Source organism: Labeo rohita, chromosome 25 (genome assembly GCF_022985175.1).
Source record: "Labeo rohita strain BAU-BD-2019 chromosome 25, IGBB_LRoh.1.0, whole genome shotgun sequence".
In the NCBI taxonomy this organism is placed as follows: Eukaryota; Metazoa; Chordata; class Actinopteri; order Cypriniformes; family Cyprinidae; genus Labeo; species Labeo rohita.
In genome coordinates this window covers 4,543,543-4,557,150 of record NC_066893.1, presented here as the reverse complement: position 1 = coordinate 4,557,150, position 13,608 = coordinate 4,543,543, and the positions used below count along the sequence as shown (strand labels likewise).

Sequence of the window (13,608 nt, the reverse complement as noted above, 5' to 3'; positions counted from 1 at the left end):
CTGCTCCAATTTAAGACCTTTTTAAGGCCTTAATTTGTGGAATAGCAAATGAAGACTTTAAAGACTCACAAAAAACCCTCTACCTCCGGTAACTGAGTGCATAATTAGTTATTGTGTTTTTGTCCAGGCTCACGGTGCGGTGGAGCTCAGTACGTACTGTGAAGGTTACTTCCTGCAGAACATGGCCGGTCTGTTGGAGAGGGAAGCCTTCCGGACACTGATCCTGGGGTCCGGGACACGGACTGGAAAAGACTCTCTTCTGGAAGAGCTGGAAGCAACGTTAGCACGCAGGCTACGCTCACTGCTAGTGACTTCTCGTGTGTGAAAGGAAAAAAGTGACAAAAATAGAAGGAAGTACACAATTAAGGACATGAATGTGTAGATGTTAAGACAAAAGAAAGACTTCAATGCTGTTTGAAAAAAAAAAACAAAGATGGACTGACTGAAGTTGAGCTTTGTGGACAGTTTCATGAATTCTACAAATAATCATTTATTGGACACAGGCTTTGGGAGCTTGTGAAAAATGACATAAAATGCTGCAGCATTTGTGTGGCTAAAGCTATCAGAACTAAAGTATGTTAAGATTGTGGACAACAGTTTCCCACACTTAAACACATGCCATTTTGTACAGAGTTAGGCTAAAAGTGGGAGGCTAGAGCATATCTTTTTTTTTTTTTTTAAATCCATAATTGTTTTATTTTAAGCTATTATAGATGAATCTTGTAATGGCGAAAGACAAGGATGTTTTCTATTTAAAAATGTGAGATTATTTAAGTTGCTATTTTATCTTGCTTCGTGCCAAGCAAATAAAGTTATATATATACAAATACTGTGTCTACAATTATATCCAAACAGCTACAGAAGACTAATCACAAATTAATATGCAAATATTACAATGAGGTCATTGCAGATGGCGACATTCTATTTATGTCAGTCAATGTCTTGCATATGCGTATATACACAACACTGGCATACTCTACCTACACAATATGCGAGTGAAGTATAAAGGAGATTTGAGCAATGCTTTAAAGCCTGATTTCAAAATGAGACTGTGCTGCCACCTTTTAGTTATTCAGAGCACTGCAGGTTAAACTGCTGCCTGATTCATAACTTTGAAAAAAAAAAAGAAAAAAAGTGTAAAATCAAAGGAAAGCAAGCAGTTCATAGAAGGAAACCCCACAATATCACAGGGTTCAAGTGTTTCTGTACTGAAGAATGGGCTAAAATTCCTACAAGCTGTGGTGCAGGACTGATCAGCGGTTACAAAATACACTATTGCGTCAAAAAGGGGTCACACCAGATACTGAAAGCAAAGATTCACATACTTTTGCAACTCGCAAATATTTAACACTGGATCATGGTTTTCAGTAAATAAATGACAAATGATTTTTGTGTTATACTTATGCAAAAATGCAGAAAATTTGAAAGAGTTCACAAACTTTCAAGCAGCACTGTATAATGCCACAAAGACTGCTAAAGTCAACAGATTTCATTAATAGAGGGTTTGCGCTTATGTCATGGTTTGTTACCCAGTTAACTGGATGCATGGCCATATTGCTCTGCTCATTTATGCTAAACCACAGGAACAAGGCGTGGAAGCTGCTAAATCATACAGAGAAGAACTTAGTCAGCAGGAAAGGGTGCAAGAGTGTAAAGTAAAAAAAAGGAATTGATTTAAAAATGAGACTGTCCTGCCACCTTGTGGTTATTCAGAACACTGCAGGTTGAACTGCTGCCTGATTCATAATGGCCAAGTGTACAAAGTAAAATAACAACAAAAATTGGGACAGCTCAAACATGGAAAAATACTCTAATGTAAACAACAGCATGGATTGCACGGTTAATGTACTACTGAATACATTGCTCTGCTCATTTATGCTGTCTAAATCATGGGAAAAATGTGTGGAAGCTGCTAAACCATACAGAGAAAGGCTTAGTAAGCAGGAACGGGTGCAATAGTTTGACAAACTAAAGTTAATAGGTGGTAAAAATAAGTATGAGCAGTATTAATTAAGATATTAGCCTAATATTTCACCTACCTAACCAGAAATGCTAAGAACAAACACGAATGTTGTTAAGATTCTTGCCCTGGAAATCCTAGTTCAGTTTGGCCAACCAAAAACACAGTTTACTGCACTCTCCTTACTTTACTGCTTCTCCTTAATTTGTTATAACTTTTGGCAGTCTATAGTACTCCAAATGTTTTTCCTGGTCCCACCGATTAGTACAGCCCAAAACATGACAATAATTGACCATTTTCTGCAGCAATAATCAGCAAAATATGCAAGATTTGTTCGGTTCAGTGGCATTGTTTATTTCAGTGCCGACTGATGGAGTTTCGTGAAAACAATCTATAGAGCTACCAATCTCTGTGTAAAAACAACACCATGTTGCTGCCATATTTCTAAAGTAATTTTTGACCCCTGTAATTTGGCTTTGACTCTCATGTAAAAATTGTCATTTTGACCTCTACAAAACCGAGTAAATATACATCCACAACATTTAAGTTTTTTGCTCTTATTACTTTCATGTTTATCTTTCTTCAGGGGAAAAAAAAAAAGATATAGAATATATCTGACAAGGAATGACCCAGCTTTAAGCAGGCTATTTTTAATCTGTAAAAACACTGACATTACAAAAATTACTAACCAAATTAAATATGTTTGTCAAATGTTTAGAACATAATTTATTTTATATGAAATATTCTATCATTTTTAAATCAAGTCACATGTGACCCTGGACCACAAAACTAGTCTTAAGTAGCACAGATGTATTTGTAGCAATAGCCAACAATCTGATCATCGATTTTTCTTTTATGCCAAAAATCATTAGGATATTAACTAAAGATCATGTTCCATGGAGATATTTTGTAAATTTCCTACTGTAAATATAGCAAAACTTAATTTTTCATTAGCAGCATTGCTAAGAACTTAATTTGCACAACTATTTTGATTTTTTGCACCCTCAGATTCCAGATTCTCAAAAAGTTGTATTTCAGCCAAATATTGTCCTATCCTAACAAACCATACATCAATTAAAAACTTATTTATTCAGACTTCAAATGATGTATAAATCTCAATTTCACAAAATTAACCCATATGACTGGTTTTGTGGTCCATGGTCACATATGGATTCAGCAGACAAAAAAGCTTTGGAAAACCCTTCAATAAACATGAACTCCTCTTGTACACATCAGTATAACTTCTTGTTTATAATTCATAGCCAGTAAGCAGATTCTCCTTGTCAAATAAAAACTAAACATTTTCTGGTTTCAAACAGAAAAAAACTACATAAGAGGGGTTTTTTGTTTGTTTGTTTTTTTTTATCAGAATAATTTCAACTTAAATTTTAATTATTTGAGATTAAACTCAAAAATGTTTACTATAATTTAAGTTAAAGAACTGCTTTATACAGCCAGTTTGATTATATTTAATTTAAAGAAGCTACTGAACTTAAAGGAGAAGTCCACTTCCAGAATAACAATTTACAGATAATGAACTCAGCCCCTTGTCATCCAAGATGTTCATGTCTTTCTGTCTTCAGTCGTAAAGAAATTATGTTTTTTGAGGGAAACATTTCAGGATTTTTCTCCATATAATGGACTGATATGGTGCCCCAATTTTGAACTTCCAAAATGCAGTTTAAATGCGGCTTCAAACGATCCCAGATGCAGTTGTAAACAATCCCAGTTGAGGAAGAAGGGTCTTATCTAGCGAAACGATCAGTTATTTTCATTTAAAAAAACAAAAGCAATTTTGATTTCAAACGCTCGTCTTGTGTTGCTCTCCCTGAACTCTGTGTATTCTGCTTAAAGACAGTTAGGGTATGTCGAAAAACTCTCCCTCAACTTCAAAAATCATTTTAAAATCATCCTACATCACTGCAAGTACCAACCCAGTCTTTGCAAAGTGAACATGCAATGAAGGTCAGAGTAAAACAGGACGAGTGTTTGACATTATAAAGTATATAAATTGTATTATGTTTATGCAAATAACCAATCGTTTCACTAGATAAGACCCTTCTTCCTCGGCTGGGATAGTTTACAACCGCATCTAGGATCATTTGAAGCCACATTTAAACTGCATTTTGGAAGTTCAAAATTGGGGCACCATATCAGTCCATTATATGGAGAAAAATCCCGAAATGTTTCCCTCAAAAAACACAATTTCTTTACAGCTGAAGAAAGAAAGACATGAACATCTTGGATGACAAGGGGTGAGTACATTATCTGTCAATTTTTGTTCTGGAAGTGGACTTCTCCTTTAAGTTTTAAGTTAAAGGACATTTTTACAATGTGTTTACGGTTGTGAGTGAAATACTGCTGTCAGATAACAGTTCAATAAACAAGAAGTTAATACTGCACAACTTACAGTCACTGAATATGTCAACAGAACCAAACGAAGTCAAAACAGGATCAAATGTCACGCAACTGGGAACTACACACACAGGGTAATAATGGTGCGGTGAATCGTTCCTGAATGAATCAAGTTGATTAAATGATTCATCGACTCATCGAGTCACAAAACTGCAACTGGCGTAAAAATAAACGCGCAGAAAGAACCACTACAAATCTCCTCCATTTATGAATTATTACACAAACAGACAACCAATCAGAAAAACCTGCAGGTGGCTCTCTCTCAGCAAACAGCACCGAAATGTAAGGTAAGTACACAATCAGATTAATAAGAAACAAAACATGTAAACATTATTCAAAATGCATCGTAATGACTGACACGATCTTCTTCATTGGAAACAAGAACGCTTAAACTGTAAACACTATTTTCAGGCTCTGAGGTAAATTATCCACTGTCAATTCATCGCGGCTATAAGTGATACCCAACAACACGGACAATAATTTTACATTTTGATATTGTCTCGTAGCTGCTTAAAGAACAGAAACTCAGTAAAACATAAAAAACTTACCTTTTATCGTGTCAAAGCGTCGAATCTGTCAGGAAAACGCCAACACGGATGAGCGGAGTGATACAAACAGTGAAAAGTCAGCATTCGCGAAACGCATGTGCTCGGCCAATCAAATTCGAGGACTAACTTATCCATTAATTTTTGGCTCAGATGAAACCTCTTAGTGTTAAAGTTTAAAACAGTGTCAATGTGTTCAGTATTAGATCTATAACAACAGAAACCGAATAGCTGCTCATTTATATTTTTTTGTACTTATCACAGTAAAAAGTAAAAAAAAATATATATATATATAAAATAAATCCAATACTTAAATCATAAACGTTAATTTCAGCATTTCTTTGTATATACAAAGTAATTTAGTATAGGCCTATATGAAAGGACATTCTATACTGTATTTATATCATCGTTTGACAGATAAACACACATCCACTCAGTAACATCCTATTAAGTGAATGAGTTTATTGTTTCATTTTTTTCTCTGAAATTGCTCACAGTTATGATACAAGGGGATTTTTTACAACTTTAAATGCATGTTCCTGCTCTGCATGGACATTTTTTTTCTTTTCTTCATTGAAGTTTTGCTTTATAACTGTATAAAATAGGAAAGTTAACAACAGGTATTGCTTTATTATCGTTTCATTTAAACAAGCTGTCTGTAAACAGGGGGCCGTGAACATCCGAAACTTTCTCGTTCGAGGTACATGGTACAGATAAAAGGAAGCATTTTATAAACCGATAGCCTACCGTGTAGACACAGCAAGTTAGCGAAAGCTGCGTAGCGTTGCTCGCTTACAGCATTGATAGAAGAAAACATGACAGGAAAACAGGAAGAGAACGAAAAGTTGCAGAGAGACTAACAGAGGGAACAAAAGCGTGAAGGCAGGTGTATTTCTTTTCTCCCATTAAACAATGTAAGGAAAGCAGTTCTGAGAAAACAGCGTGATTTCGGAGAATCGTTACGTCAAAGCCATGCAAAGAAAATGCGTGCATGCACACAGCAATACAAGTCAAAAGCAAAGAGCAGGAACGGCCTTCGAGTTTCCCGAAGGCCACCACATCATATTTACAGCAGAACTGATCCAAGAACAGCTTTTTTGTCATCCATTGTACACACACAATGATATGAAGCTGACATTGATATCAAGAAGTTCATTTCCTCCCCATAGAGGCTAAACTACATTCTTAAATTACTGTTAAATTTGCTTTTTTGTGGTTTGTTTGTTTTTACATACTATTTTGTTCTCTTTTGAAGCTAGGAAAGAAAGATTCGTAAAGTCCACGGTACTTTTACAAATCAAGACATAAGAAAGTTTCTTTAAACGAACAAAATTGTGTTGCCCTGATACAAACAAACACATTATTGTCATAAATAACATTCAAGTTCTCATATATATAATTAGATGATAATAAATAAGGACAGAGATAGAACAGAAGGAGAAATACAAAAATATCCACAATGTATTCAACATTTTTTGTATCTGCTGGTAGCGAACATGAGAAATGATCAGAAAAATAAAATAAAATAAAATAAAATAAAATAAAACAGACAATTCAAACACTGTATTTCAGTGCCTACCCCAGTCGATTAAATGAAACAAACTGTTCCATCACATAATAAATACAAGGGTTAAATAATAATTAAATAAAGACTGGCAACACAAGATTTCAAATCTGAATCTACAACAGAACTAAAGCTAGTGTCACATCTAGACATTTTATTTGTACATAATTATGTTCAATCTGTACAACAGAGATTCATTCATTAGGATAAATTCATTCAGTACTATTCCCCCCCACCCCATCCCAACCCAAACTCACTGAAATCCATGTTTCAGTCCTTTTGCAGCAATGATTTCAGATCAAGTGATGTTCTTCAAACATAAAGTCATAAATAAATAAAAGAGAGCGCAAATGGAAACGACACAACTGGAAAAAGTCCACATCCTTCTGGACAAGCTCTCAAAGTCATCTTTTCCTTCTCGATTTGTGTTTAGTTGTTTTTTTTTTTCCCCAATGGTCTTTAGAAATCAAGAGTCAAACATCCTAGAGTTGAGTGTGTGCTTACGTCTAGTATTTTGAGTGTGAATCTGTTCCAAACCTACAGTAGTGAGCTGCCTCGTTGTTCACTCTCTTCTAAATCACACTTTTATGACAGCAAAATCAAAGCCAAGAACCAGGTTTCCTAACTCATTTGTAACCTCAAAACTAACGTGACTTTTTATATTACAATTCTGAATTTTTCCTCAGAATTTTGAGTTCATACCTCATAATTTAGACTTTATCTTAATTCTGAGGAAAAAGTCAGAACTGTAAGATATAAACTCAAAATTACAAAATATAAACATGCAGTAAAAAAAAAAAACGGAATTGCAAATTCTGTGAAGTCAGAATTGTGAGATATAAACTCGAAATTGCAAAAAACTAAATAAAACATTGCAAAAAACTAAATAAAACATCTAATAAAACATGTTTCTGCCATGGAATTATAAGAATGGCAAGGTAATTGTGAGTTTTTAATCTCACAATTCAACCTTTTCTTTCTTAGAATCCTGCTGAAAAAAACGCTAAAACCAGCCTTAGCTGGTTGGCTGGTTTTAGCTGGTTGGCAGGCTGGTTTTAGAGGGGTTTTGGCCACTTCCTTGGCTGGCCAGGCTGGTCTTAGCTGGTCAGGCTCGGAGACCAGCTGGAACAACCAGCTAAAACCAGCCTAGCCAGGCTGGGAGATCAATTAAAACCAGCTACTTCCAGCTTAAACCAGTTAAGACCAGCCAACCAGCCTAGGCTGGTTTTAGCTGTTTTTTTTTTTTTCCTTCACGGAATATCTTGCAATTCCAAGTTTATATCTCGTAATTCTGAGAAAAAAGTCAGAATTGCGATACAAAAAGTCAGAATTCTGAAATAAATCACAATTACTTTTTTAATTTTTAATTCTGTGGCAGAAATAAGCTTCCGTAATTCAGAAATAGCAACTCGCAACAAAAAACGTGCAACATACAACAAGCGGCTGTATTTCCAATAGATTCAGTAAAGTTCACCATTAGCATGTTGCTAAACTAACAACTTCCCTCTTCATAGGAAGCAACTCCATGTGGAATACAAATGCCGCTTCTCACTCGATTCTTAATTGATTTCAGTAGACTTTGCCATTAGCATGTTGCTACGCTAACAACTTATCTGAAACACTCTTCATAGGCAGCAATGTATGTGCACTAGAGACTCAGTTCTCAACTTAAGTACCGTTTGCAGTTAGCATGTTGCTAAGCTAACAACTGTACATATACTCAACATTCAGCTGATTTCAACTGAGTTTGACGTTAGCATGTTGCTATGCTAATAGCTTTCAACTTTAAAGAGATAGTTCACCAAAAAATGAAAATTCTGTCATTAATTATTCATGTCGTTCTGAACCCGTAAGACCTTTGTTCATCTTCAGAACACAAATTAAGATATTTTTGATTAAATGGAGAGAAGAAATCATTCAATAAAGTCATTCTGTTTTCTTCTTGTAGCTTAAAGGTTGAACCACTGATGTTACATGGACTATTTTAACAACGTACTTACCACATTTCTGTGCCTTGACCATGGTAGGACCCTTGCTGTCTATACAAGGGTCAGAAAGCTCTCAGAGTTCATCAAAAATATCTTAATTTGTGTTCTGAAGATAAACGAAGGTCTTACAGGTTTGCAACAACATGAGAGGGAGTAACTATAAGGGAACTATCCCTTTAATGTGCATTAAAATACATATTGAGTCCTTAGTTTAATTAGATTGATTTAAGTGCTTTCTCCGCCATCTTTAATGGCTTTTTTTACAAAGTTTGTTGCATTGCTTTATGGGTCCGCCTTATAATTTGATCAAAGTGAGGTATCTTAGAGGAAGCTCACTACTTTTTGGAACAGAGCCTGTTGGTGCAGCTGGATCCCACCGGCTGGTCAACCATTTTAACAGGTTAGGGTGCTGAGATGATGGCAGGGGAGCACACAGGTTGAGTAGGAACAAGTGTGGGTGTTTGTATTTTAGTCCTCGGAGAGACCAGAGTCGGGAAGGGAAGAGTATGACGAAGGATGAAGCGTCCATCTCCTTGGTAACCTGCTTGTTCATCATGAAAAGTGCCGTCTGTCAATAATTGTCCGTCTCAGGATGTGCAGGGAAGTGGGGGGCGGAGTTTTAATACGTTTTCTGGATAATTCCTAGCAGCAAAGACAAGCCGTCACAAAGGTGAGGAAAACGGGAAGACAGACGTAAAGACATGAAAATATCTGGGGTAGAAACGACAGGGGTTTGGGAAGGGACTGGCACAACGACATGGCAGAGACGGTGAAAGGGGAAATGTGTCTGGATTTGTGTCATAATTGGTTTTTGAACAGTCATTCCATTATACAAAAGTTTGTCCAAATATAAATTCCATCACCTCTAAGATTATGTACATTTTGAGTGCTTTTATGTAGGTTTGAAAAGCTTTGTTGGTAAAGTTTTAGGGCTGATCCTGTGTCCCAATGGATGCCACCACCTTGGCATTGTCCCTGGGATTGCCCGCTGGGCATTTAGAGTCACTAGGCTGAGGGTCGTGGCGACAGGCGTTAGGTGGGTGACTGTTGGGCGTGCCAGGTGGAAGAGGCACCTGGCCGTTCTTCTCGTCTGAAAAAAGTTGTTTAATTACGTCAAAGAAGTTACTCAACGGGCTGCCTAGGTACACAGATAGGAAGAAAAGGAAAAAAGAGAGACAAAGAGAGAACAAATAGAGAAATGAACAATGGGTTCACACGAGGAGAAGTGGACAGAAAAGGGAAAGAGATAGGAGAGGGGATAGAAAGAAGGGAAAATGTGAAGACTAAGACTTGGAGAAGCTTTGAGGGCCACACTAACGTTAAATGTTGGAAATTCTGTAGAAGATATGAGGATTCTCTGGTTTAAACCAGAAAAAAAAAAAACAGCTTAAATTGGTAGCTAGCTGGTTTCTAGCACTCCATTAGCTGGTCCAAGCTGGTTTGCAACTTTCTGGTTCCGGTTCAGAGTTGGTTCAACGGCCGAGCCTTTTAAGACTTGGTTTGCTTTTCCACAGGCTAGAGAGCCACCACAGAGCCAGGACTTACGTCACTGAACACGTCTTATCTTTCCCAGCGACGCTACTACGCCAACGGCAAACACAAACACACCAGGCTTGCTCGAGATGCATCGGCAGCTCGCAAACCAACTGGCCCACAACACTAAAGCACCATGAGAGTGATTGGAAAACAGATGACACTTTAAGCTTTTGAATTGCTCTTGCGGTACTTTGATGACACAGTCCATGCAGCTCCGACGCATTCTGAACAAGCCTAATATCAACAATGGCTTTGCGAGCCTACATCGTTATCCAAACTCGTGTTTAGCTGCTATTTCAAAAAAAGCCCAGTCAATTGTTTCTCTTCATCTTGTTGTTAACGGTAACCCCGTCTTCAGCCACTGACTCAAGCGGTTCTTACTTCTAGACCAGCAATGTTTTGGTGCTACTTACGAACAACTTTCCCTGGTTCTGAGCTGGTGCTTTGGGTGTCAAAAGACAAAGAATCGTTTTGAAACTAGGCTCTGGCTTCGAACCAGCATTTGAATTCCCTTGGTGGAAAAGGGGTATTATAGTACATTCAAGTTACAATATTTTGCCAGTATGTGTGTTTCCTTGTAAGGAAAAACATGACCATGGAATTGCTAGCCCTATGCTTTATGGCAGAGGTGTCCAAACTTGGTCCTGGAGGGCTGGTGTCCTGCAGAGTTTAGCTCCAATTTGCCTCAACACACCTGCCTGGAAGTTTCTAGCATGCCTAGTAAGACCATGATTAGCTGGGTAAGGTTTGTGTAAACTCTGCAGGACAGTGACCCTCCAGAATTGAGTTTGGACACCTCTTGAACATAGCTACAGCAGCATAATCAGCTGTAGTTTACATGGTTGATGAGCTGGACTATCACCAGATGGTTGGCACCTGGCTGAGCAAGTAGACCATACTGGACCAGATCACATTGACTGCCAAAAATATGCTTGACCTGGTTTTTCCAGTTCAACTAGGTTCCCACTGGCTGGTCAGCCAAATAACACTCTTGGACCCAGTTATCATGTTCCAAATGCCAACCTAAGATGGCATGACCTAGTTTTTATAACAACATTCTTGACCAAGTTGGTGTACCAGCTTAGCCAGGTCTCCAACAGCTGGCATTTCATCTGGTCAACCACCTAAACCAGCTTGAACTAGCTTTGAAACCAGCTACCATGTTCCAAAACAGAGGTGCTACCTTAAGGTAAATGTGAACCAGCATTTGCATCCCGTATTACTTCAGCCAAGACCCATTTCCAAGTGAAACAGAATATTCCCCCCAAAAAATGAAGGTGGAACTTGTTTGACCTGCTTTTTTCAGCAACGTCCTTCACCAAGATGGTGAACCAGCTCCGCCAGGTACCCAAAAGCTAGTAGTTCAGCCATCTAAACCAGCTTAGACCAGCTAGAAACATGTTCCAAAAGAAAGCTACCACCTTCAAGTCAATGGGAAAGAGCATTTGCAACCCATTTCACTTCAGCAAAGATGTATTTCTGAGTAAAACAGAATAATTAAGTTGGGACTTGATTTTTCTCTATAAGCAATTGTTTGCTGAGGTTCAAGATGGAGTCAAATGTGAGTTTGCCATTGAGGACTTTTGAGGAGGCTATCTGACCTGGAGGTGGAGGCTAAAGGTGATCCACAAACACATCTTTAACATTTATTTTCAAATATATTCTTTACTATTATTTGAAGTACCCTACTTTAAAGGGTTAGTTCTCCCAAAAATGAAAATTACCCCAATGTTTCACTCACCCTCAAGCCATCCTAGATGTATATGACTTTATTCTTTAAGATGAATACAGTAGGAGTTATATTAAAAAAATGTCCTGGCTCTTCCAACCTTTAGAATAGCAGTGAATGGAGTTCAGGATTTCAAAACAGTGCATCGATCCACTGTTCTGGAGGGTTCATAAATGTGTTCTGAAGCGAAACGATGCGTTTGTTTAAGAAAAATATCTCCGTTTATAACTTTATAAACCATAATCTCTACTGTCCGCTAACTTTCGTTCACAAGTTAGTTGAATTAGAAATACAAAACGAGGATCTGTACAAGAAAAATGTCAGAAGATTTCGATATAAGCCACTGGAATGCCACTCTCTCATGAATGCACGTACGACAGTTAGCGAAAGCTAGAGGTTACGGTTTATTAAGTTTTAAATATGGATATTTTTCTTACACAAACACATTGATTCACTTCAGAAAGCCTTTATTAACCCTCCGGAGCTGTGTAGAGTGCTTTTTATGATGGATGGATGTGCTTTTTTGGGCTTCAAAAAAAACCCTATTGACTGCCATTATAAAGCTTGGAAGAGCCAGGACATTTTTTAATATAACTCTGATAGTATTTGTCTGAAAGACTGAAGTCATACACCTAGGATGGCTTGAGGGTGAGTAAATCATGGGGTAATTTTAATTTATGGGTGAACTATCCATTTAACAGTCATTAAATTGCTTGTTATCTGGCAAAACTGGTGCACCAACGGTACCTAAAGGAATTAAATAGCTTTAGCTAACATTATTTCTGGCTAGGGGGCACAAACTGGAAGGGTTAGTTGCTTCATTTTGCTGAAAGACAAACAACTTTGTTATGTTGTACTACTAAATCATTTAAAATAAGAACAGGAGCATGTATTAAGAAAGTAAAGAGAGAGCCAGTTTTGATTTCATGTTGATTTTGATTTTAGATTTTTTTTGTCCTGGTAGGGGTGAGGCACATGGCTTTATATAGCCAACATGAGAAAGGCTAGATAATTAGAAAAGGCTCTAAAGTAATGAGAGAAGCAATGTGGCATCTGTACATCTGTTACTGCAGAGAGGATGACACGGAGATCAGTTAGGAAACCCACACATGGGTACAATGTGCCCTTTAATCTTCATTCTGCTCACTCCTCAAAGTCACATAAGCCTATGAAGTGTCATCTGTCCGGTTCAATTATACACCGTATTACCCAGGCAGAATATACATCAACAAGATATCCTCATACACTCTGTATTCAGCCTTGTTTTTGTGATTATGTTCATGAAAAACATTTTGGATGAAACACTACGATTTTCCATAAATGCCATCACCAAAGTCTACACACAGAGACACTGCCCTTATTTGATTTTTTATTATATATTTTTAACTGCAATTCTGAGTTAACATCTTGCAACTGTTTTTTTTTTCTTTCTTTTTCTTCTTTTTTAACCTCACAATGCTGGCTTTTTTCCTTCTTCAGTTTATATCTTACAACTAGTAACTAGTTCCTTCACTCATTCTAGAAGACATTCTGTAAACCTTTTGTTTTTTGACAGGCTATTAAAAACCTGTGCTTCCTGATTGCAGGAACTGGCAACTGGAAATGGCGATTTTCAAACATTCTTGGCATTTGTGTGTAATATGCAGCAGACGGTCTGTGAATAGTCCATCTGAGGCATAGACTAGCCTTGAGCTAACTCGGACGGCATGAGAAAACCCCCTTTAGTGTACTTGGTTTAGGATACTTCCAAACTCATGAATACACATGCAGACCTGCACAATTACTCCAACTGGCAGTCAGTCAGTGGTGTAGGGTTTATTTGAACATTTGGGTGCACATCAGAGCCTCTGGTGTACATATGCACAGCCTCA

At 37.4% G+C, this 13,608-nt stretch overlaps 2 protein-coding genes across 2 annotated transcripts in view; one reads left to right on the top strand and one right to left on the bottom strand.

Annotated features, from left to right (window-relative positions):
• abtb2b (ankyrin repeat and BTB (POZ) domain containing 2b) overlaps positions 1-677 on the top strand; it is a 60,056-nt gene extending 59,379 nt beyond the window's left edge. The window contains exon 17 of the mRNA XM_051100120.1: positions 128-677. Within this exon, the coding sequence (XP_050956077.1) occupies positions 128-325 (198 nt within the window). The 3' untranslated portion in view covers positions 326-677. The remainder of the gene's footprint in view (positions 1-127) is intronic.
• An 8,450-nt stretch (positions 678-9,127) lies between these two features.
• brsk2a (BR serine/threonine kinase 2a) overlaps positions 9,128-13,608 on the bottom strand; it is a 271,593-nt gene continuing 267,112 nt past the window's right edge. Inside the window, 1 exon segment of the mRNA XM_051100124.1 lies at positions 9,128-9,610. Within this exon segment, the coding sequence (XP_050956081.1) occupies positions 9,399-9,610 (212 nt within the window). The 3' untranslated portion in view covers positions 9,128-9,398.